This window comes from Zonotrichia leucophrys, chromosome 9 (assembly GCF_028769735.1).
Source record: "Zonotrichia leucophrys gambelii isolate GWCS_2022_RI chromosome 9, RI_Zleu_2.0, whole genome shotgun sequence".
Classification (NCBI taxonomy): domain Eukaryota; kingdom Metazoa; phylum Chordata; class Aves; order Passeriformes; family Passerellidae; genus Zonotrichia; species Zonotrichia leucophrys.
In genome coordinates this window covers 3,373,689-3,396,749 of record NC_088179.1, presented here as the reverse complement: position 1 = coordinate 3,396,749, position 23,061 = coordinate 3,373,689, and the positions used below count along the sequence as shown (strand labels likewise).

Below are 23,061 nucleotides of genomic sequence, written 5' to 3'. Positions count from 1 at the left end.
AGATAGAGGTGAAAAAAAGCACAGATTACAGTAATTTTCTCCTGTGACCACTCAGGTTTGACGTGCACCATAATGTGTGCGCTCCTAGAAGGGGTAGACAGACTTACCTTTGTAGGCATGGTGATGAAAAAAGGCAGAGGTATTAGGAAAAAAGTTACAGTTTCCATAAGTGAAAACCAAAACACCGTTTGAAGTTTGGAGTAGTAACATTTAAATTAAAAAAAGGAGATCATAGGAATGGGTACAGAAAGCGTATCAAAGCACTAAGGGCAGATAAGAATCACTGAATAGGAAATGCCTCTTAACAGAGTTAAGTGTTCTTCTTAGTAACAAAGCAATTACCTGGTGAAAAATTATTTGCCCAGGTGAAAAATATGAAATGCATGAACTACCTGTGCACCAGGGCAAGCAGCAAGGAGCAAACACAAGGACTCAGTTAAGCACACATCCAACAGAACTACACCCTCACTAACAACATAGAAATATGGAATAAGTAAGTATAAGTTAGTAGATAAAATTCAATTCAATAAATAGGTGTTTCCCTGGTCCTGTAGAACTCCTGCCCATCTGCACTGAATGCCTACATGGAAGCTGGGTTTTTGTCTTTATTGTTTGGTTTGAGATTTGGGGTTTTGTTTTGGTTTGCTGGAGGGGATCTTTTGTCAATAGGTTTTGTGTGTGTTTTTAAAGTCAAATGCACACTGGTACTACTGAAAAAAAAGTTTGTTTTTATAAGGTAACACAAATCCTGATGGAAGAGCCAACCATCTGCCTGTGAACTATTGCAGGGGTTGTTGCAGAGGAAGAATTCACATAAATTTAGTCTTAGTACAGTTTGCTCAAGGAGATCTTAGCAGACATTTCAGCACAGATCAGAAACGACCCGGATTTTTTCTTGAATCTGGGCCCATTAAAAAAACAACCAACCAAACAAACATGGAGAACTTTCCAAGCACTAGAAATTTTTCCTTCTCCAATAGTTCACAAAATACTGAAAACATTACCAGGATGATGACAAAGGATCTGTTGGATCTCTGATTCTCTCTTACACTGAAGACTGATACATTATATAACTGCAATTTCCACAATCAAATAATATATGGCCATAAAAGACCTTCCACATTACCACACTATTACATGTACAGCTACTGAATATTGTTAATGTTGTACTTGTATCTGTTTCAGTTTTCTCCTACTAAATACATTATGCAAATTTAATTTTCCATAAAAACCTTTAATAAATTAATGATATTAGGAAACCAAATAAAAGTACATTAAATTAAATCAAAAACTACAACAGAAATAGTAAGTTCCTCCAACACTTTAAAAAGACAGGAGTTTTTTTTAAAAGTGCATAGAGGTGTTTCTCCAAAAACATAGGGAATGCAGGCCCTTCAAGGGAATGAAGGGTTCCATCAGTACTATAATATTATGCCTGGACTGCAGATCATGAGGCCAAATATTATCAGGAAATAAACAATTAGTATCAGGGAATACACAGAAAGTATTTACCCTTGTAAGAAGTAGATACTTTTATATTCAATATAAATTGAATTAATAAATGGAGAAGCTAGATTAAAACTACTGTCTAATATAACCTTTATCACAAAAGCCAGTCTGTCTGTGTAAGTTCAGTATTTCAAAGGATGATTTTCCACACAAAAAGTAAACTACTATTTAATGAAAAATGTGTTGATTCTTGCAATGTAAAAGCTGAAGAAAATAATTAGGCTAACAAATTCCCAGTCAGCAGAGTTTGCAGGGTCAGTGACAACAGCACGTGATGAACATCCCTGGAAGGATCCTAAGGGAATGCAAGCGAAAGAACCAAACCTAAGATGGAACACACACAGTAATAGAGGGAAAAAATGGCAAGGGCATCTTTTCACTGGGAACTGATCTTCATGCAGCCAAGAATCACTGGGCACCACGAGCAACAAACAATCTTGATATTAAACTGGGGGTCAATATATAAAAACCATTTGGGAGCCCTGGCTTGGCAGGGTAGGAGCTGATGCCAGTGTGAGATTTGGGAAAAGTGACTGAGAAGAATTCTTTCAGGATGCTGTAAAATGCTGTTTGGGACAGGCACTTGGACTTCTGCTTCCTGAACATGACAACTCCTTGAGAACAAGGACACTCACCTTTACCAGTTCCTTTCCTTAGAAAAGGTGAAGATTCTTAAGCAATACCATCTTTTTAACAACTGCACCATCTTACAGCTATCAAGCTTTACTATTCTCTCTTTTCTTCAAAAATTATTTTTAATAAAAGAGAGAATTTTAGAGACAACTTGCTCAACATGAAGAAGTCTCATATTCTGTTTAAGGGACTCAGGACAGAAAAAGTGTCAGGTAAAATAGACTTAATAGAAATGCAAACTTGTATATGACATACATCTATCATACAGCAAAAATGAGCAAAAATGTTCAAAACCTCCATTAAATTTTCTGTCAAAGTCTCAACAGCTAAAAGTACTTACACAGTAAGTAATATGATTTGAGCAACTTTAAGTATTTGTCACACATTTTGTCCACAGCCAGGGTGCAGAACAGGAAGAGAGAAAGCAGGGGCTTTTACTGCTGAACAAAATTAATTATGTATTATCCCTTCAGGCAATTGCAATGATTAATTTCTATAAAAGCAAATTCAAGTGTAATTGTGTAATTATTGTGTTTTCATTAAAATATATTGCTAGTGGGTGCCTGCTGTATTATTCTCTTTACTCTGTTCTGCTTCACAACAAGTTCAGTGTAGGAAACACCTCATTTCAGGATCTATGGCCAACAGTCAGGCCCTAAGTACTCAGACACAACCTTCAAATTACGCTGGAAATTCCTTCCTTACAAATGCCAATAATTCAAAATCATTGACATTCAAAATTTTCAAATTCAAAATGCAGTCCACAGGCTCAAATGGTGCTGTTCATGAACATTCCTACCTGCAAATGGAACAGGTGCATCTTTATCCAAAGCAACTAGGGGAGGGTCCAAAATCACAGTGTCGTTGTTTTCAGTTATGATTCCATGGTACGATGTCTCAATCCAAGGCTTGTGTTTATTCACTAGAAAAGAAGAAACCATGCCTAATTAATTCGGTTGTGTTTCATATCCATTCAGCTTATTTTATCTATGAAGAGAAATTATTTAATATACTTCCAATGTTAATGGTATTACTCAAAAGCCACTAACAAATTACTCAAAAGGCACTGCAACAAGCATTCAAATATAAAAGAAAAATGACATGCACATTGTACTGCACTCAACACTTGCAGACATCCCTCCAATTAAGACACTGAAATAAAAAGGCAATTTGCAAAATATTTTTAAAGTGTTCTCAGCTGTTAGCCTAACTAGGTTCAGAGAGTTTTGCAGGAATTACTTTCAGTTGCAAAGCCCTGGTACAAGAGAAAGGGCAACCTGAGAAACCCAACCTGACAAGACACAAAGCAGAAAGGTGGGTGAGAACTCACAGCTCTTGGTCACCTTCTCACTTTGTATTTTTGGAACAATACCTACAATTACTTCTGTGTTTTGTACATTGCAGAGAAAACAAACATCTGCATTTTAATTACTGATAAAAGTTTGCACTTCTTCACAATTTAACCAGGGGATCTGAAGTTTTTCTGGAAAAACCTGTCCTTCAAATCCAGCTGTTGAACATTTGGATATCTGGTGTTGAAGCACACAGGAAGATGACACAAAAAGACACTTTAAGGAGGGACTACACTACACCATCAGATTGTCTTATTGCTGAACCCTCTCCATTTACAGCCCTCTCACCATCCATCTCCTATTGACTGCAAAGGATGAAGACACAAAATGAAAAGGAAGGGGAAAAATGTAAGAGGCTTTGCTTTGCTGTGGTTATAAATTGAGCTTTCTTCCTGCAGGCACAATCTGAATGTTATGTCACTGGAACTCCTACATAAGGAATACAATGGTGACAGCTAAATGAATTTCAGTTTGAGGAATGTACTCCCCCAGGCAAGAGGGAGCACTGCACCAAGGAATATCTACCCCATTTGCAGCAAACTCAGATGCAAGGTAATTTCTATAGCTATTATATAGCTGTGTGTACCAGATGCTGAGGAAAATACCTGGTGAGTTAACAGAAATCACCTCAAAGATGGAGAGCTGACACTTAAAGTGAAACCAAATTTACAAATAAATAAATAAAATAATTATGAAACCAAACAAAATCTTCAGATATAACCCTAAACTCTTTCTGTCTTGTCTTCTGTAAAACCCCCAGACATCAATGAGATTCAAGTTTCTCCCTTTGTGAAGAAAGCAGCAAAACCACCAAGACAACAGAGGGCAACAGGTAAATATGGGCAATTAGCAAATTATTTTTTCACTGGCTATTTTGGAAAGCATACAAATATATTTATGGCAAATTGAAGTTCATTCTGTTCCTTTGTTGCTTCTTTGTTTAATCATTAGGAAACTGTGGACTTGGGAGACTGATCCCTCTAAAGCTGAAATAATTTATAGTCTAGCACTAATCTGAGAGCTTTGAGTTCATTCCTATGTTGCAATAGATCTTCTTTCAGAAGAAAACCTACTTATCTTCACAGTAGTTGGTTTTTCCCCATTTTTGCAATAACTAAGCAATAGGAAGATTAAACTGGGGATGTGTCAGGGAAAGGTGAAATGGAAAACAGGGATCTGAAATCTCTATCTTGTAATGACTACACAGCCAGAGGAGAGATTGGTGAGTTTATGTAGCAGATGAAGGCCAAAAGTCTTGTCGATGTTGAAAAATGAGAAGTGATGGATGCAATTTCAGAGCTTTTTATGGCTTTTGGGATTCTGGTTTGCAGGGCAGTTGAAGTATTCTGTATTTGTTAATGGAACATGTGAATTGCCTGAGCATGCAGATACAGCAGTGAGCTCCAGTGGCACTCAGGTGTGGCTCACAGGCTGCACAAAGGGGCATCCCCTGACTGCAGGCAGATGCAATTGAACCACAATGAGACAGTTAACAGGAGCTCACATGAAAAGGGAACTCCTTATGCAACTCAAATTTCAAGTTACAAATGCTTTTAATTCCTCCTGGTTCTGTTAAGGGTCTGAGCTCTTAAAAAAAAAAACCAATCAAACAAAAAACCTGAACAAGCAAATAAACAAAAAAAGCACCAAAACTTTCTTCTTACTGATTCCTAGGGAATACTTTTGATGGCACTTTTACCTAAGGAACTCTCAGAATACAGTGAGTGCAATTCTACCAGCCTTAGCTTTCTCCAGTTGGGGTCCAATGAGCAATAACAGCAGTCAAATGAGTGGCAGCAACATCATTCCTTAAATTATATTGGGGGGAAGAAAAGAAAAGTACATTATGAACAAATGCTGCAGTTTAGACCTTAGAGACTGGTATTGGGAAGAGGAAAAGAACAAGAGAGCAAAAGCAAAATAAAATATCAAATTATTTGCAAGCTCTTGTCTTGGAGATGAATTTGGGAGATACATCCCCAAATATAAAAGCTATGGCAATATAAGCTTTGTGTGACCTGTGGTGTGGAAATTTCACAAATGGAAAACAGCCATGCTCTTTGGGAATGCAAGGCAATTCTTTTGATTAGATGGTGTCTCTTCAAATATTTTCACATCACCTTTTCTCTAAGCTGAGACAGACACTTATTAGGGCATGGGGAGAGGAGGAGTGGGTGGGAAGCAGCACGTGTACAAGGGACACATTACAATTGTATTTGCAAAATTCAGATGGTTCCTGACTCAAATCAGTTAGGAAATGTCACTGATGCAAAAAGAACACATTGGAAAAGAATTATAAAAGAAAATATATGACTATTAGAAGGTTTAACTCCTGATACCAGGGCAGATTCAATATTGTCAGTTGATTTAACTGACACCTTCTAAAACCTGAGGTAGCAAATTGTAATGGTTAAGAATTGCTTTATGAAAGCAAATGTTTTCTTTCTTTTTCTGCTCTAAATAGCACGATGGATTTATTTTCCATTTAATTGTGTTGATAATATGTTCTCCCATCTCTAGCTTAAAGGGGTTGTCAATTCCAGAAAAACTGGCAGAAAATTTAGGCTTTCTTACCACCTCTTTCAGCTCTAAGTCTTTTCATCTGCTGATTTAATGATCTTCAGCTCAGCCTGCTGGAATCCCGTGTAGGTGTCAAAGGCCTTCCCCTTAGAACCACCCAAACTGAGGATGCCCAGGTGATAGTAAAAAGTTTTAAAATCATAAAATTTGGGGAATTAGAAAGAAGCTACACTTAGTGGGGCCCTGGAAAAATGTTAAAAATAGACTCTGAAAATGTTAGGCTTTGTGTTTGCCAGATCATGTGAAACTGCACCTGCGTAAGCAGTATATGATAAATGATGATAAATATATGAAGATGATTTTGACTCCCAAGTGCAGCTCGTGCTGGGGTTATTCTTTGATAAATAAGCGAGAAGTTTTGAAATTTCATATCCTTGAAGAGAAATTCACTGGAGTCTGCAGTAGCTCCAGTTTCTGGTGGCTGGATGTCACTACACTGAAGTATTTCAGAGATTGTGTTTTACTAAGCAAGTCCTCCTCACACAGGTCATACATGTGACTGTATTGTGCACGTGCAGCTTTATAACACAGGAGACCTTAATTCCCCCAAGGTATGTCTTGAGATAGAAACCTGGATTTCCAAAATGAGCCAGGAATAGAAACCAAAGACAGCAGCAAAATCCCAGATCTCATAAAGTAGCAGCTAAGAACAAAAATGTTCAGAAGATAGGCAGATACGGGGGCTTAGGTCACTAAAGAAATGAGGATTGGAGCTTGAGAAAGAATTTAAGACTTCCTCTGGAAGGCAGAGAAAACAAACATGGATTTTTGCTTTCAATTTTGAGGAAAAAGAAACTAAGTAAAAAAAAGTGGAAACTGAAAATGACTGTGAAGTAGGACAAGTAAATAAATGTTTGCATTTTACAGGATTAAATCTGTCTCAGCATTAGGAAAAAAAAATTGAGTAGCTTTAGCAGGAGTAACTGTGTTTCCCTACCTACAAAAAACCTGAAAACTTCCAGAAAGGATCTGATATAAAACACATTTTATATGCTTTGCCAAAGACAAATTATAGAGAAGAAATTTATTCTGTCCCACACACTTTGTTCTCCCTGTGATTCCATTGCATCAATTACTGAAATTCCAGTAGTTATGTTCTGGTTTTATTTTCAGATAGACAACTTTAAACTATAATGCTTTATGTGCTTTTACATAAAATAATAACATGAAAATCCCGCCCCAATTAAGGCAATGGGAGTTTTGACATTAGGATCAGTTAAATCAGAATTTATATGATTTATGAATTGTGATTATGAGATGTGAACTCTTTGGAGAACATTTTAACTGAGCAATACATTATGGGCAGTGCATCTCAGCAACATTAAATTACTCAGTGGAGCTCCTGCGGGTACCTTGGCGTTGCTTTGATTGTGCTGCACAGCAAAACCTATTCTGCACCAAGTTTCCTGCCATAAACACATTTTCTGGCCTCCAAGAGAAGGCCTTTCAACAATGACAGTTCCCATCAACAAAATTTGTTCTTATATTAAAAAAGGGGCAACATTTGAAAAGGAAGACTCTTTTGTTAGTAGCTAATTCTTATTACAAACTAATTTGACCAAAAGCACCAAGTGCCTTGCCTAATACACTTGATAACATCAGTAATTTCACTGCTGTTGGGTATTTCTAAAGTAAGAAAACATACTCTCTACTTATTCTGACATGTTGAGATGCTTATGCAGCCATAAATATGATTAATTCTCTTGTAAATCTGTTTGTTTGGGGTTTTTTGTGAGTAGGGGAGAGAAACTTCTTAACACTGAGGAAATTAATATTAGACATTTAACAGGAACTTCATGAATGCTTTGCTCAACCCAAACCTGTGCTGTTCAGGAAAAAACAATCTAGCCACAAATTTTGTAGAACTTCATTACAATATGAGATGTAAAACTTTCAGCAGCATGTTTCACTTCTGATCCCTATTTCTGAAGCGCACACATTGAATTTTCATATCCATACAGGAATTAGTCTTTACACCCTGCCTCACTGCCCTTTTTCAGGGAATGGATCACACAGTTGTGGTCTCTCGGCCTTGAAGTGCCTTTAAGCTTCAAAATTATTTTAATTAACACAAAAGACATTTCAACTCCTTCATCAACATGGCCTTATACATTTATCTACTGATAGTTGCCATAACAGACCTCAGAGAATGCAAACCTGAATTCTGAGCTCCCAGTCTCCATGCCTCGGCATTAAGAGCAGGAAGTTGTTCATGTTCCATTTCTAAGGAACAAAATCAGAATTAGGGGAGTCTGTCCCACAGCTATCCACAGGAACTTTAACAGCACTTACTGATTGCATCCTCAGACATAAAAATTACACACTTAAAAATCTTGGGGAAAGTATCCAATGATTTAAAAATGTTTTCATTGATGTTTCAAGGGCACAAAAAAGTCACAAAGAAGGTGTTTTCCTATGTGTTTACTTGCACTCAAAAAGCATCTCACTTATCTTGCTTATCAATGCTGATCTTCAATTCAACATGGATTCCTCATGAACAGCTTCATTCTCATTTAAAAAGACATAAAAGCTTGAGATGCACAATATTTAAATCCTTCTATCATTTAATTTAACTTTCTTTGCTATTTAATAACTCCACACGCACTGTATGAAGCTGCCCTGGTCTTACACACATTATGTCTTTCATGTGGGCTGAAAGTTGTTCAGAACATTGATTTATTTTTCCATTATGAGCACTAACAGCAGGCATTTTAACTTAACCTGACTCTTGTCTTTATTCCTTAAATAAACAAGAACGAGTGAGCTCTGAAACGTTCTGTCAGAGCTGACCAGGGCTCCCAGCACTGCTTCACTGACTGGACATACATGCATTGCAAATATTCCAATATTTCACGTAATTCTGAGGAACACACAGATCCCCAGTGAACATTTTTATTGTGACAGTGTGTTTTCATGGGAAGCAAAAGAAATCAAATACAGTGGTTGTGCAGAAAAGAAAGAGCAATCCCCTAAAATCACCAAAGACAGACCTCACTGAGGAGCTGCAGGATGCCCTGTTTAACTGAAGAAAAGAACATTTGCATCTGTAATATCCCCCTTACTGCCTGAAATACCAAAACCAGGGCCTTCCAATTGCTGCTATTTCTCCTATGAATGTCTCAATTATGACATCTCTAAAGTGAACATTGCAGATGCTAACGAACCTAAGACATTTTAACACTGGCTGAGCAGATTTTCAAAGGTTTTTCAACACCTTATAGTTCAGATTAGCACATTTTCCTTTGTAAATAGTACCTTGAGTTGAAGTTTTAAAAAAGGATATTAAGGTACCTTAGGCTTCATGCAATTATGTCTCAAGTGTTTCAGCAATACTCTATAGCTGAGAACAGTATTTTGAAAAATCCCAAGTTAAAACCCCTATTATGAGGCTAAAATAAATGAAAAAAGTCTTTTAAAATGGTAGCCTTTATAAAATTTCATGCCACACTATTTTGATAACACAGATTTGAGTGCTATCTCAGTATACAAATTTAATCTCACTGAAATCCTATGCTCCTACATATGAGCCTACACATTTGGAAATCTTGGGAATTGAGATAAATCCTAATGCCATGGATTTTAAAGGAGTCAGTAGTTTCCCTTTAAAAAAAAAAACAGAAGAAAGTATTGATGATTATGTTTTATTTGTTTAAAATTACAGATTTCCATGCAGCAGGGGCCTGAAGGATATTGCAGTGCAGAGAAGCTGATCATGTATAGGACAGGTGTTGCTGCAAATTACCTGTCCTCTACTTCATCCAGCAGACCTTGAAAGAAGCCACTCATCTTTTTTTTTTTTCATATGGCCACCACTCCTTCCAAATGAACTATGTTGGTTTTGAAATTGTGACTGCACTACAGAAGAGATGCTTTATTCCCTGATGAAAACCAAGAAACTCCAATTCTTTAAGAGGGAATAATAGGAAGAGTGCAAGAAACTGAGAGAGTTTGATAAATTCTAGGCATGTTTGCGATGTTCAGATGTCCTAAGTCAAATGTACCTCAAAATAAATCTATTAACTGACTTTCCATCCTCACTCCACATCTCTCAGAATGTACCTTTAAATAGCATTTGTCACACGGTCCCACACATTAATAAAACAAGGATTGCATAAGTTTTCCTACAGTGCACAAGGCAGGTGTCAGCTGATGGCGTTGTGTCGCAGACATCATTTATGAAAAATGCTTTATTTAGGATTTTTCCTCCTGAGAAGCCAAGAGGCCTCAGGAATACAATGCAAACAATGATTATCTGCTGCTGTGGAATGCAACAGGTGCATCTGTGATTGGTCTCATGTGGTTGTTTCTAATTAATGGCCAATCACAGTCAGCTGGCTTGGACACAGTGTCAGAGCCACAAACCTTTGTTATTTCATTCCTTTATATTCTTAGCTTAGCCAGCCTTCTGAGATGAAACCTTTTCTTCTATTCTTTTAGTATAGTTTTAATGTAATATATATCATAAAATAATAAATCAAGCCTTCTGAACCATGGAGTCAGATCCTCGTCTCTTTCCTCATCCTCAGACCCCTGCGTTGCCCTTCTCAGTCCCAGCAGAAAGCAGAAATGCAGTAAATGACACACAGGCAGAGAACACTGGAGTGTCTCCTGCTTTGGTACCACTCTGTGAAGCTCTATCCATGGTGATCATTTCTGACAGACTCTGAAGAGCTGCTCTTCTTGGTAGTTGGGACAGAGCCCAACTTCTTTGCACTTTCATACAACAGCTCTTATTATTCTGTAGTCCTGACTGAAGTTTCTGTACACTCCAAAACAAATAATGATTGGTCTACCCCCACAAATCAATGGGAATGTGGCTGTTCCAGACATGGCAAGAGTCAAGACCTCTGTGTTTCAGCTCTCCAAGGCAGAGAATGCCTGAATTCCATGAGCTATGGAACCCATACAGTAAGCATAGTGTGAAAAGCACCTTGCTTTTCACAACTATTCTGCATTCTTCAGACATATTCTACCTACACTTTAATTTTTTCCATTGCATTTGTTTTCTTTTAATAGCTGAGTCTAGACCTAGGAACTGCCTGAAAGAAAGATGTTTTTAAGCTTTGATGCTGTTTCTGATTATAAATAGCTCTGACTTTATAACAAAACGCTTAATTTATTTTTATGCACCTCCTCATTATTAATGCAGTCTTTATTTTTTCCAAGGCAGTCTTTTCTCTCAGTACATTTTCTATAGACTTAAACCTAAAATTATCACTGATCCTATTTGAATGGTTTACTCTTCCCTCAAAACTCCCTCACCTCTTTTTTTTTTTTTTGCATTTCAACCTGGAAATAGGCTCTAATTTTTCTTTCTTTCATTAACATCCTCAAGTGTCTCCTAATTCCTGAGTGTTTTGAAACATATCAGTCTATTCACATAGAAATTATACTGCCAACAGCTAAGTTTTAAAATGCAATTCTTACATTAGCAAGTAGTCTTTCCTCCTACCCACATTTATGCATTTAAATAACAAATGCTGACTACAGGTGGACCTTGGGGTGAAAGTGTGGCACAATTTGCCTGCATTAGGAGTCAGTTCCCAGAGCTCCAGTCAGAGCTGGACCGTGTCCTTGCACCAACAATTAACACATTCTTGTCTCCATACGAATCCAATGACAGCACCAAGATGTTTTAGTGTGTTAGAGCCTCTTTAGGAATGAGAACAAACTATCAAATTCCACAAAAACTTTCCAGCTCTCCTAAATCTTGACTCCAAGGAACCTCCCTGTACAACTGTCCCTCTCAGGTTAGCCTGATGGTATAAACAGGTGAGGAAGAAGATATCCAAGTAAAGGAAGGTAAACCTGGAGACCACCTGAATGAGGAGGAGGTTTTACTGTGTGGTTTTGTACAGGTAGGAAGATTGGTCAGCCTCGCCCAGGTCCCCTGTGTGAAAAACACCAATCACTTGTTCTTAAAATTTTAAAAGTTTAATAGTAATAAAATAGTTATAAAAATAGTAATACAATTAGAGTAATAAAAATTTGGACAATTTCAATTAGGACAATATGAGACAAAGACAAAGAGTTACAGATGTTCAGGTACCTTTCTCTGGGCAGCAAGAGCCCAAAATAGGACCCATATTAAAGGATGAACCATTAAAAACAACAGCCTGTTGCATATTCATACACATCATACATGATGCATAAATTCCATTCAAACACAGGATTCTGTCTGGTCATCATCAACTTCTTCCTCTGAATCCTGACAGCGCCTTCAAGGCAGGAAGTTTGTTTCTTTTGATAATGGGGCAATAAATTCTTTTTCTCTGAAAGATTCAGGTGTCCTGTGGCTGCTATCTCACTGAGAGTCCTTTCTTTAAAAACTTATCCTACATAGCATAGTTTCTATTTTAACACTTTTTATAACCTAAACCTATATTTAACGCACTACTTAAGAGAATTAATACAGCATCACTTTCTAACACATATAATATTCATTTGAATATTTGCAAAAAGCCAATCATAAAATACATGCATTTTTCACAGGAGGTGACAACTTAGCTGCGTTTCTTCTCCAAAAATGAAAATTCACATTTGGAGAAAACATCTGTTTTGAGAAACACTGGAACAGTATATGCAACCAGTACATTTCCCTCCAAAACAGGTACTATATAATAATGGAATAATTAATTGCTCACAAGAGCAAGATAATAGTACTTGCACATAATATACATTCTTTATGTATACAAATTAATTAATTTGTCTGTCCAATCTCATAAACAGCTAAACTTCCATTCCTTGCTTATTAGTATTCCCTGATAATTAAATAGATCTTTTCCTAATTACCGCTGTCTCCTGTAAAAAGGGTTTCCAGGGCTCTGGCGAGTGCAGAAAAACTCATCTGTCAAACAAAAGACTGACTGATGGAAGAAAAATGAAATTGCATCTTTCACCCATTTGGGTTTTTTTAGTTAATTGGTAAGTCTTGTGACTAAATATCAAACACTATTTCCCCTCATCACTCGGTCCCTAATTAATAACCACCTCTATGAATTGCTAATATGAGTGATTTTGGCCTGTGACATCTCAGCTTTTGTCCTACAGCACTGCAGATGGAACGCATTTTACTGCAAATTTCATTTCATGCTTTTTATTGTGAAAGACATGGAACACTGAATGATAATTATATATTTTACAGTTCATTCATTTCAAACTGATCATTTAATATTCATTACTCCAGTGACAGACATGTCCTGTCAGTTTTACCCCTCATTATGCACATAATATCTGCATTTGAGCAAGCAACAGAATTTTCAAAGGAGATTGCAACCAAGTCTCCATTTTAAAAAACCCCACTAAAATTAAAAAAGGCTCTGCTAGCTTGCTACATTAATTTTTGGGGCTGCTGTCAAAGAAATAGCTGACTAAAGTCACATTTCTGATATTTTTTACAACCTGGCTAAAAAACTAGGTTTGGGCATAAAAATATACAACTATATAAATCATTCTGATGAAATCTGAAGAAAAGGTTAAAGCTCCTGGACATATTTTCAAGAAATGAACTTGGACTTCAATTTTTCAGATCTAGTATTTCAGATCTCACCAAAAAAATCATTATTTTTTGTATTGCAAAAAGTCACCCTGGTGATAGCCAGTGATTACTTGAAAATGTGTGTAACATGAAGGAGAACTTTTTTTCTGCGCTTCCTAAAGCAACTACTCCAGCCAATTTCTATGTTCCAGTTTTAAGTAAGAGAGCTCTCTGGATCCTCTGCTTTTGAGGCTCCTTTCACCACAAATAATTGCTGATAATCAGAATCTCTTCATCCATTGATTGAACTGGATACATATAATAGTATTTTCAAAGGACGTTTGGCCCTCACAAAATTTGAGTTGCTAATAGGAAATTGTTCTACTCTTCCTTTTGACATCCCCAAGAAGAGGTTCTGGCTCCAAAACTGGAGGTTATGATATAAGAAATATGGCATGTTAAACAGAAAATACTTGGAAGGAATGAGTACAGTTGGAGAGCAGGCACACAAAACACCAAACCAGATACATCTCAACACAAGCCCAGTTTTGATGACCCCAGCTGCACCACATCAGTGACCAAGCATCTACTCTGGGTGACACCAAAAGGGACTTAGATGAGACAATCTGTTCAGTCCCCAGCCTGGTGAGAACCTTCACCACCAGCCTGTGCAGCCCAGGCAGCTGTGGCAGAACCCAAACAGGGGGGGCACACCAGACCACTTTCCTGCCAAATCAAAGATCTCCACTAAAAAAGTCATCCAGGATGCAGAAAAAACTATTTAAATGCAGAAATCACACGATATTGTAAGTGGCAAGGCCAAAAATAAGTATTTATCAGGAGTCAACACTGACAGTTGCTTATTGCATCATTTGGAGCGACCAATGCTTGAAAGGATGATAAAAGGAATGAATTAAATCACAGTTATAGGCTTTATTTATTTATGTGCATTTTGCAAATAAATGAAAGTTCTGAAGACCTCACCTTGCATTTATGACCTCCTGTGCAATAGCAAAAAGGTCTAGACCAGTTATGTCCTCATCTGAACTGTACAACATTCACAAGCTTTATCTGATCTAAAAGCACACTTGTAACTGCCCAGAGCCTGTCCTGGATAAAACCCAAAATAATCCCACACAGCTCCAGGTTTTTTGAGACTTTGAAACTTCATTCATTCAAGATCACACTTAAAAACGCTAAAATTGTTATATATTAAAATGCAACAAGAAACAGCAGAACTCCTTCAATGTTTGCATCACACTTGGGAGAACAGGAAAGTGCCTGCAGCAACATAAATGCAGAAATGACACTCCATAATCAGGTAAACATGAATTTAACAAGGCTGATGCAGCGATTTGGCAATTGGCTGAGTTTACATCAGCACATCTTCAACACTGCTTATCAACCTTTACTGCTAGGCAGAGATTAAAGAGGCAGGGGTATAAAAAGAAAACTGCCTTAAAATCCAGACTAACTTGCCTTTGGGGAGGAAAAAAAAGTATTTTCTGTTATTTGTGTCAGTAATAAGTAATAAAAGTCACCTGCCTGGCAAAGGTCAGAGGCCTGCCCTGGTTCAGCAGGAACAGGCAGAGGGGCCAATTGTGTTTGACTGCTCTCATATATGGCCAGTCCCCACACACAAAGGAGGAAAGGGGACACAGAATTGAGCAGGGCTTGGCAACCCTTCAAAAGCACCTTCCCTTTCAAAGCAGGACTTTGAGTGCCTTTACATCAAGGATGCCCCTGAAGCTCCCCCAGCAGCAGCAGCCGGGGCCTGATACAAGCACAGATAGCATGGGAGAAACAGCAGGGCCCACATGTGGGGGAGCTAAAAGGTCTGCAGAACATGGCCTGGGAGCCACTGCCACACACACAGGGAACTGTGCAGGACATGGCCTGGGAGCCACTGCCACACACACAGGGAACTGTGCAGGACATGGCCTGGGAGCCACTGCCACACACACAGGGAGCTGTGCAGAACATGGCCTGGGAGCCACTGCCACACACACAGGGAGCTGTGCAGGACATGGCTTGGGAGCCACTGCCCCTCCCAGACACACACACCCCCACTGTTATCCCAATGTGTTTAACACGTTCATACATTTTAATGGGATGCAGATGACAGAGGGAAATGATGACAAGCAAGCTGCCCTAACAAATGCTGCACATATTTTCATCAGTCTTATCATTGATGCTACACTGCACATTTGCATAACAAAATGTAAAAACATGCTTGTATCATTGTGAGGGGCAGGAAAAAAGTCACTGAATTTGCTTGGTGTGGCCCTTATTAGTTAAGCAATATCACAAATAAGTGTCATGGTAACTGAATGTTTTACCTGCTCCCTCCTACCTCACAGCAGCAGCAAGCCTTCCTCTTACTGTTCCTTGTTGTCATTGTATTACAACAGTTCTATTATCATTACATTGCAAAGGTTCCATATTGCTAGAGTTTTGTACCCCCTTGATGTTTCTTGTAGGCATCTCCTCTAAGCACTGACTCTTCCTTGTCCTCACAGCAGCCAACTGACTCCAGTTCCCACCAATCCACTCTTCTATAACACTCTGCTTATTGGCTACAGCTGTGGCCTGTTAAAATCAGGCCTGCTCCTAATCCTTAATAATTGGCTCAGCTGCAACTCTTCAGGGGGTAAGATTACTTTCTATACTACCTTCATGTTCTAGCCCCCTACAGTTCCTTGCTAAAATTAAAACTGAATAAGAAAGAAAATGTTACGATTATCAACGCAGGTCACATTCTCCCTGGTATGACAAGTTAAACAAGAATTTAAGCAGCTGAATTAAAGGTAACAAGTACATAATCACTATGAGCTCCATGGTTTGCCATACTTCAGGGGTAGAGTAGAACTGCATGGCTGACAGCCCTCTGCATTGCCTTTTGCCCCATGTTTTTGACAAATAACTCTGCTCCCCTGAGGCTGGGCCTTGGCATCCCACTGGCAATCAGCTCCTGACCCAGTCCACAAATTCAACTCAGTGCATCAGTTTTGACAACACCTCCCCACAAAGTCTCAGCTGCTTTACTCATTTCCTGCCCTGGACCACAACCCATCACTACAGCCCAGAGCCCACCAACATTCCACAGTCTAGCACTGGGGTGAAGCACGAGGGAGCTGGTTGAGACTTGTTCCTTTCCCTCTCCATGGATCAAAGCTGTAGTGGTTTTTGTTAAGCACAGATTTTAGGACAGAGCCTATTCAGAAAGCTTAGCAGAGCACAAGCAACTTGAGCAGCATCCAGGCTTTGCAGGAAAAGCATTGCCAGAGGAAAGTTTTCTGCTTTTGTAGCAGTACAATGCAATGCCAGCATTTGTATGTGCCGAGGTCCTGTCTTTCTGGGGGGACAGATCTGCCAGTTACCTGCAAAATCTGAGAACAAAGGGCTGAGGGAAAAGGCAGCTCATCTCTGCCCTGGCAGCTTCTAGTCTTTGCCACTGAATGAAGGACTCTGTCCGAAAAACCACTTTGGAGACAGAAAAATTAATGTCACATCAAATATATTATAACCATTGAATTTTAGGAAGGGGAAGAAGTATTTGTCTTTAAAAATACTCATATCAGTTGTTTCATTTGTTTAGGTTTTTTTTAAATCAGTCATATTCTATAGAGAAATGCTGTGGCCAGGTTCATTACTAAAGCTTTTTTATCAGAAGAAGGACAACAACCTACACAAGTCATAATTTGATGGACACTGAAATCAATGTAATCCAACAGCTTCACTGGATCCTGGGTTTGTGTAACCACTATCTCATACCAGCATCACCCCCAGACAAAGACACCCAAAAAAATGCACAACAGTGCCAGCCTCCCACACCCCACACCTTCCCTTGTTGGGAAATTGATTTCTTTTGGAGGATGTAAGAAATATCTGGTGAATTGTGCAGATACAGAAAGCTTCTGTGGAACAAACAGCATCACAAAATTCCACATCATAACTGCAGCAGAGCAATCTGAAATAGTATCACAGACATCAATGAGATTATTCCAGTTTTAGGCCAATAACCTGCCTTGGTCATGTTTGCACACAGCTAGGAGATAGGATTGAAGAATCTTTTGTGAATTAATCCCAGTAAGACCCAAAGTGTATAAATAAATTAACTTTTCAATGTGTATTCTTCCAGCTCCTGATCCTACTTTTGGGTTTATTCTGTGGTCATCTTGTGCTGATCGCAATTGAAAGATCATTATGAAAAACAAAGGTTCTAATCATCAGTTTCAAATGCAGTGGTTTCAAACTCCTCCCATGACAGCCTCAGCATGAACATGTATAACTACTTTTCTTTCTCAAACAAACAAGGTTAAAATGGAAGTTCTTTTTACACAAGAGATTAGGGGTGATGGCACATGGTCAGGACACAGTTCACATCCAAGGAGCATCACAAGTGGTCACAAGGCTCACAGGTTGGGGTGCTTTTTGTTTGGTTTCTTTTTCTTGTATTAGAGGCTTTAGATTTAGGGTTTTTTCTGTTTTCTAGATGGTAAAAACAGTAAACTTTATCTGTCCTTGCTTGGATTCACTTATCCTTGTCTGTTTCTAATATTGATCACCGTGTGTTTACTTTTTTCTTTCTTCCTCTTTACATCAATATGTTCAGTGATTTCTTTTTTTTTTTATTTCAATTTTAGCATCCTTTTATATAACAAAATATAACAATACAAATTTCTCCTTCCCAAGGAAAAGATGCACATTGACAGGGTAAAGCATATTCAGGGTCCACTGAAAAAGAAAATGGATGGGCCATGAGTACATGTTTAAACTTTTAAAATACCTTTTATCAATCCTCATCTGAGCCAGGAGTTACTTTGTAGGCTCACATGCAGACAGAACAGACCTTTCTCCAGGTCTTCCCCTCAATTTCCTTCAGGACATTTCTCAGAAGGCAGGGTTATACCCATTTATTACATCAAGTTTGCACTGCAGATCCAACACACCAAGCAGTCTCATGGCAATGCTGAAGTGCACAGAGCATTTATGAATAGAAAAGCTTCTAAATTATGAAAATTAGGAGTATACAGCAATCTTCAGACCTCAGATTTGTTTTTCCTGAGATGTGGAAGATTAAAAGTATAGAGACTTGTCCACTCATATGTTTTTTTTTTACCAATATGAAAGAGTAGAGTTGTGTCACTACGAGGAAAATATCTATTAAGATGTCATTTATGATATAATTTGCCTTAATAACGTGTAGCAACTGCAAGCTCCAAAAGTGACAGATAAGGCACAGACAGGTCACAGAAGTGAAACACAGAATAGCAATTAGCATGGAATGAAACAACAGGGAGATGCAAATGAGCAGAGGGATGAAATCTCCTCTCTAGACATGTGTGACAGACAAAACCCAGAGAGGAGCAGGGGTTCTTCTGTGACCGCTGCTGTGCCAGCAGATGAAGAATCTGCCTGCTCCCATTGTGCTATGGACCAAGACCTGCCTTTTGGCTTCCCAGGCCATTTCCTACTGGAGATGGGGCTGGTTCCTCTCCCTCTGGGGCAGGGGAACACAGAGGAGCCAGACCCACAGCAGACATTTGCTCCTAGAGCAGTCCAGACACATTCCCCCTTGCTGTTATCTTGTTATATTTCATATTTCTAGAGTCCCATACTGTTGCAATTATATTCCTTAAGTTCATACCTTCTAGCTGGTTTTCTACCAAGCAGTTCTTCTCTGCAGCACAGTTCCTCTTGGCTTCTCAGGGGGTTCCTCCTGAGCTCTCGACCCACCCCTTTTTATTCCAGTTACCTTCACAAGCTACAGCTGCTGCCCAACTAAGGACTTTGCAGCTGTAGCTCATTTGGAGTAACTAGGACCCACTTATCTAATACACAGATCTTACAGGGACTCTCTCCATACCCCCTGAAGAAGGAAATGTTTCTAGGTAGCACCACACACTGAGGACTCAGGTGTAATAATTTCTGGCTGATAGTGCAAGTCCTCTCTTTCCACCTGATTTTCAGGTGGAGGAATTAAACTTTTTTACAGCCACATGAAAGTACTGGCAGTAAGAGTCTGCTTTCAAAACTAACAGGATTATGCAATCCACAAGTGTATAAATACTATTCTCTCTTTTAGTTTCATTATATTAACATTTTTTAAATGGCTGAATGACAAATAAAAGCAGTAACTTGCACTTACAGGAACTTTGTAATTGACATTAAGGGGCAAGGATAGCAGTCTGTCAGTGTTAGGTATTATCAGCCTCAAAGCTACATCTTTCTTTAGGAAATGGAACTGAGGTAGAATGAAATGTTGACCTGACAAGAAGATCTAACTTCCCTTTTGTAACAGAAGAAACAATTCAGCCAGAGGAAAAGATCTACTATATACAGTAACTAATGTAACAAATGAAACAGTCCCAATCATTCCAAATAATTAAAAGCAACAACATTTTAATTATTTAGGGATGCTTTTTAGCTTAAAACTAATACTTTGGAAATTAGATCCATGCCGCATGGAGTAGTAAGACAATAGGACAGGTTCCATCTCTGGTACACTGTTGCAGACATTCTTTATGAAAAATCCTTTCCTTAGGATTCTTTTTCCTGAGAAGCTGGGAGGCCTCAGGAACAAAATGTAAACAATGGTTATCTGCTGCTGTGGAATGCAACAGGTGCATCTGGGATTGGCCCATGTTGGTTGTTTGTAATTAATGGCCAATCACAGTCAGCTGGCTTGGACTCTGTCCAAGACAAAAGCTTTTTTTATCATTCTTTGCTATTCTATTCTTAGCCAGCCTTTTGAGGAAATCTCTTATTCTATTCTTTCAGTATAGTTTTAATGTAATATATATAATCAAATAATAAATCAAGCCTTCTGAAACATGGAGTCAGATCCTCATCTCTTCCCTCATCCTCAGACCCCTGTGAACACTGTCACAATACACATTTCCAACTGAAGTGACAAAACAGCAATAGTTAGAGGTAAAGAGAATATCAGATCTTACCTAGATGTCATCCAATATGGATTAGACACAGTTAATAAAAGAGAAGCATGTTTAAATAGTGCTGGCCAAAGAGGGCAGAACCAGCAGTGCAAGCTCCAGTCTGAAGTTTTCAAGATGAGTTAATTGACTTACGGGTATACACCTGTGTATTTTCAGCATATTGAGACACACAAATCTGCTGGATCAGTATCTGCATAGATTATCTGCCATGTCAAGTGCCAAATGCAGAAGAGAAGCCTGTCAGAAGCAGCTCTTCTCGCATCAGGAGTAGATGCAGAGATAAAATTTGTACTGAGTCCTTCAGGCTGGTGCTGGATTGTGTCTTGCTTTGTTTCTATCCAAAACTCTGCACAGAGTACACTGGGATCACCTCTCACATGGACAAGAGAGGTGCATACAAACCCAGAGGCACTGAGCTCAGATTTAAGCTGCAGGCAGGATGCTGTGAAAATCAAATTAATTCACTAACTCTTCTTTAACTGCTATGTTATGGGCAGTCACACCACACACCTGCAGCTGGCCAATTAGCATATAAAAACAACAACAAAAAAATATCCAGAAATAAAAACTCACAATATGATCTATGCATTGGTTACTTCAGTCCTCTCCACCTGCTAGCATTAGAGTAACTGCTCTGATCTCAACATACCAGACATGATTTTAATGATGTGCCAATACAAAAAAATGGCCACAGCCACATTAAAACCCATTTCCATGCACTATCATCTAAGTAGGTTTACAGAAAAGACTTAATTTTAAGAAGGAAGTTATTTTCACTTCACTAACTCTCATAGCTACCCCTCTCACAGCAGTCACCTTTAGAAATGAATTCAATTATCCATTCAATTATTCAGTTAGTCACAGTCACACTTTGCTATTTTTCCTCAAGCAGAGGGGTGTTAACTTTGACTAAATCTACCCCAAATTCACACATATTTTCCACAGGGACAGAATTGGGTACACATGGCACTTACTGCTTGCTTACCCCTGCAGGGAACCATCACTGCATCATGCTGTGAGGTCACACTGTAATAGGATAATTTAAATTTCTTCAAGACCAAAATAATTCTTCATTAAAAAAAATAAATTGAAGACTTGAGGAAAAAAAGCATTATTTTTTACCCACAGGACTTTGAAAGCACACAGTACAATTTTATGCATGGAATTTGTGAAACACAGACTAGATACTTCAAGAAAAATGAATACTGAACAAAGCTGGGCAGAAAAAAAATTCAAAACCAGTCCAGCATTGTTACACAGCAAAATGAGGACAGTACAGGAACAAAATGCAGCGGCAGGAAGCACTTGTTCACAACACCAAACTTTTTTAAGCTTTCCTCCTGATACAAACACAGAGAATTATTTCTTGAGAGTGCCTGTTGTGGCCTTTCCCCTACCCTGAGGCCCCATTTCTATTCAGTCTGACAACTGCAGATTGCCACAGCCTGAAGCTGTTTAAGCTCACCCTGGCTGTGGATTCTGTGCCACAGGAGCCCCCTCTGCACACCCAGCCTGGAGCACTGACACTGCATTGACACAAACATGGAAATCTTCACCTTCTTGCAGCCCTATTTCAGCACCCTGCTGGAGGCTGCTGACATGATTCACTTCTTCCTTCAAAAAGAAAAGAACAAAAATATGGATCTACTTTATAGTTACAAGTAAGCTCCAGAATAGAGAACCACAAGTGATTCCAGAATTTGTAATTTCCATCTACACCCCATGCATTAGTGTGAGGTAATAATAAACTTGATCAGTTACAATTTCATAACTAATATCATGCAAGAGATGTTTTTAGTCAAAGGAGCCAGAGATCCAAGTCTGTAGTTGCAGACTCCCACACCTCATAAAGACCTTGTACATGCACCTACCTACAGGAAATTTAATGAAAATGCCTTTGGTTGATCGGTCAGAGGGCAAACACCTCCCTCTCCAACCCCCACTGCTTTACTGTAAACAAATAATTTTCTATAAAATATCATCTATGATGCCCTTTCTCAGCCTGGCTGAGATGTAATTTGCCATCCCAGACACCTCTATAAAATTCTGTGCCTGTGTTCACATTGCTAAGACTTAATGCCTACACGCCAAAGCCACAAATATCCAGTGCTGTGGGATTACCTCTATCTAAGAGCAGTACTTCAAAATAATGGATGCTGTACATCATCCCAATGAAAAATCTATAAAGAACTGTCATTCAGAGAAGCACTTAATCTGAGGGGAGAGAGATTTACTCCCTCCATGTTTGAAGCACTGCTTCCCATGCTTCATGTTTACCATGAAGACTCATTTGCATCCTTGTTTGATTGTTTGCTGTGTGGAGACTGGAGTGTCAGACCAGCCCCAGTCCAGGCAGCAAATGATACAAGAGCCATATAAAGATGGCAAAGAAATAGTTAACAGGTTAAGGAAAAAATCAAAAAAAAATTTTCTATCTTATATCACTAGAAAACCAAAGCATTTCAAGATTCAGTTAAAAAAAAAAACCAAAAAAACCCCACCAAACAAAACCAGAAAACAAGACAACAGTGCAGATGACACCAGGCAGACA

General features: G+C 38.6%; 1 protein-coding gene across 2 annotated transcripts in view; it reads right to left on the bottom strand.

The window, feature by feature from the left end:
• Positions 1 to 23,061, bottom strand: part of CLSTN2 (calsyntenin 2) — a 303,869-nt gene that overhangs the window by 181,865 nt on the left and 98,943 nt on the right. For both annotated transcript variants that reach the window (XM_064721578.1, XM_064721579.1), the window contains exon 2: positions 2,942 to 3,064. In XM_064721578.1, the coding sequence (XP_064577648.1) occupies positions 2,942 to 3,064 (123 nt within the window). The remainder of the gene's footprint in view (positions 1 to 2,941; positions 3,065 to 23,061) is intronic.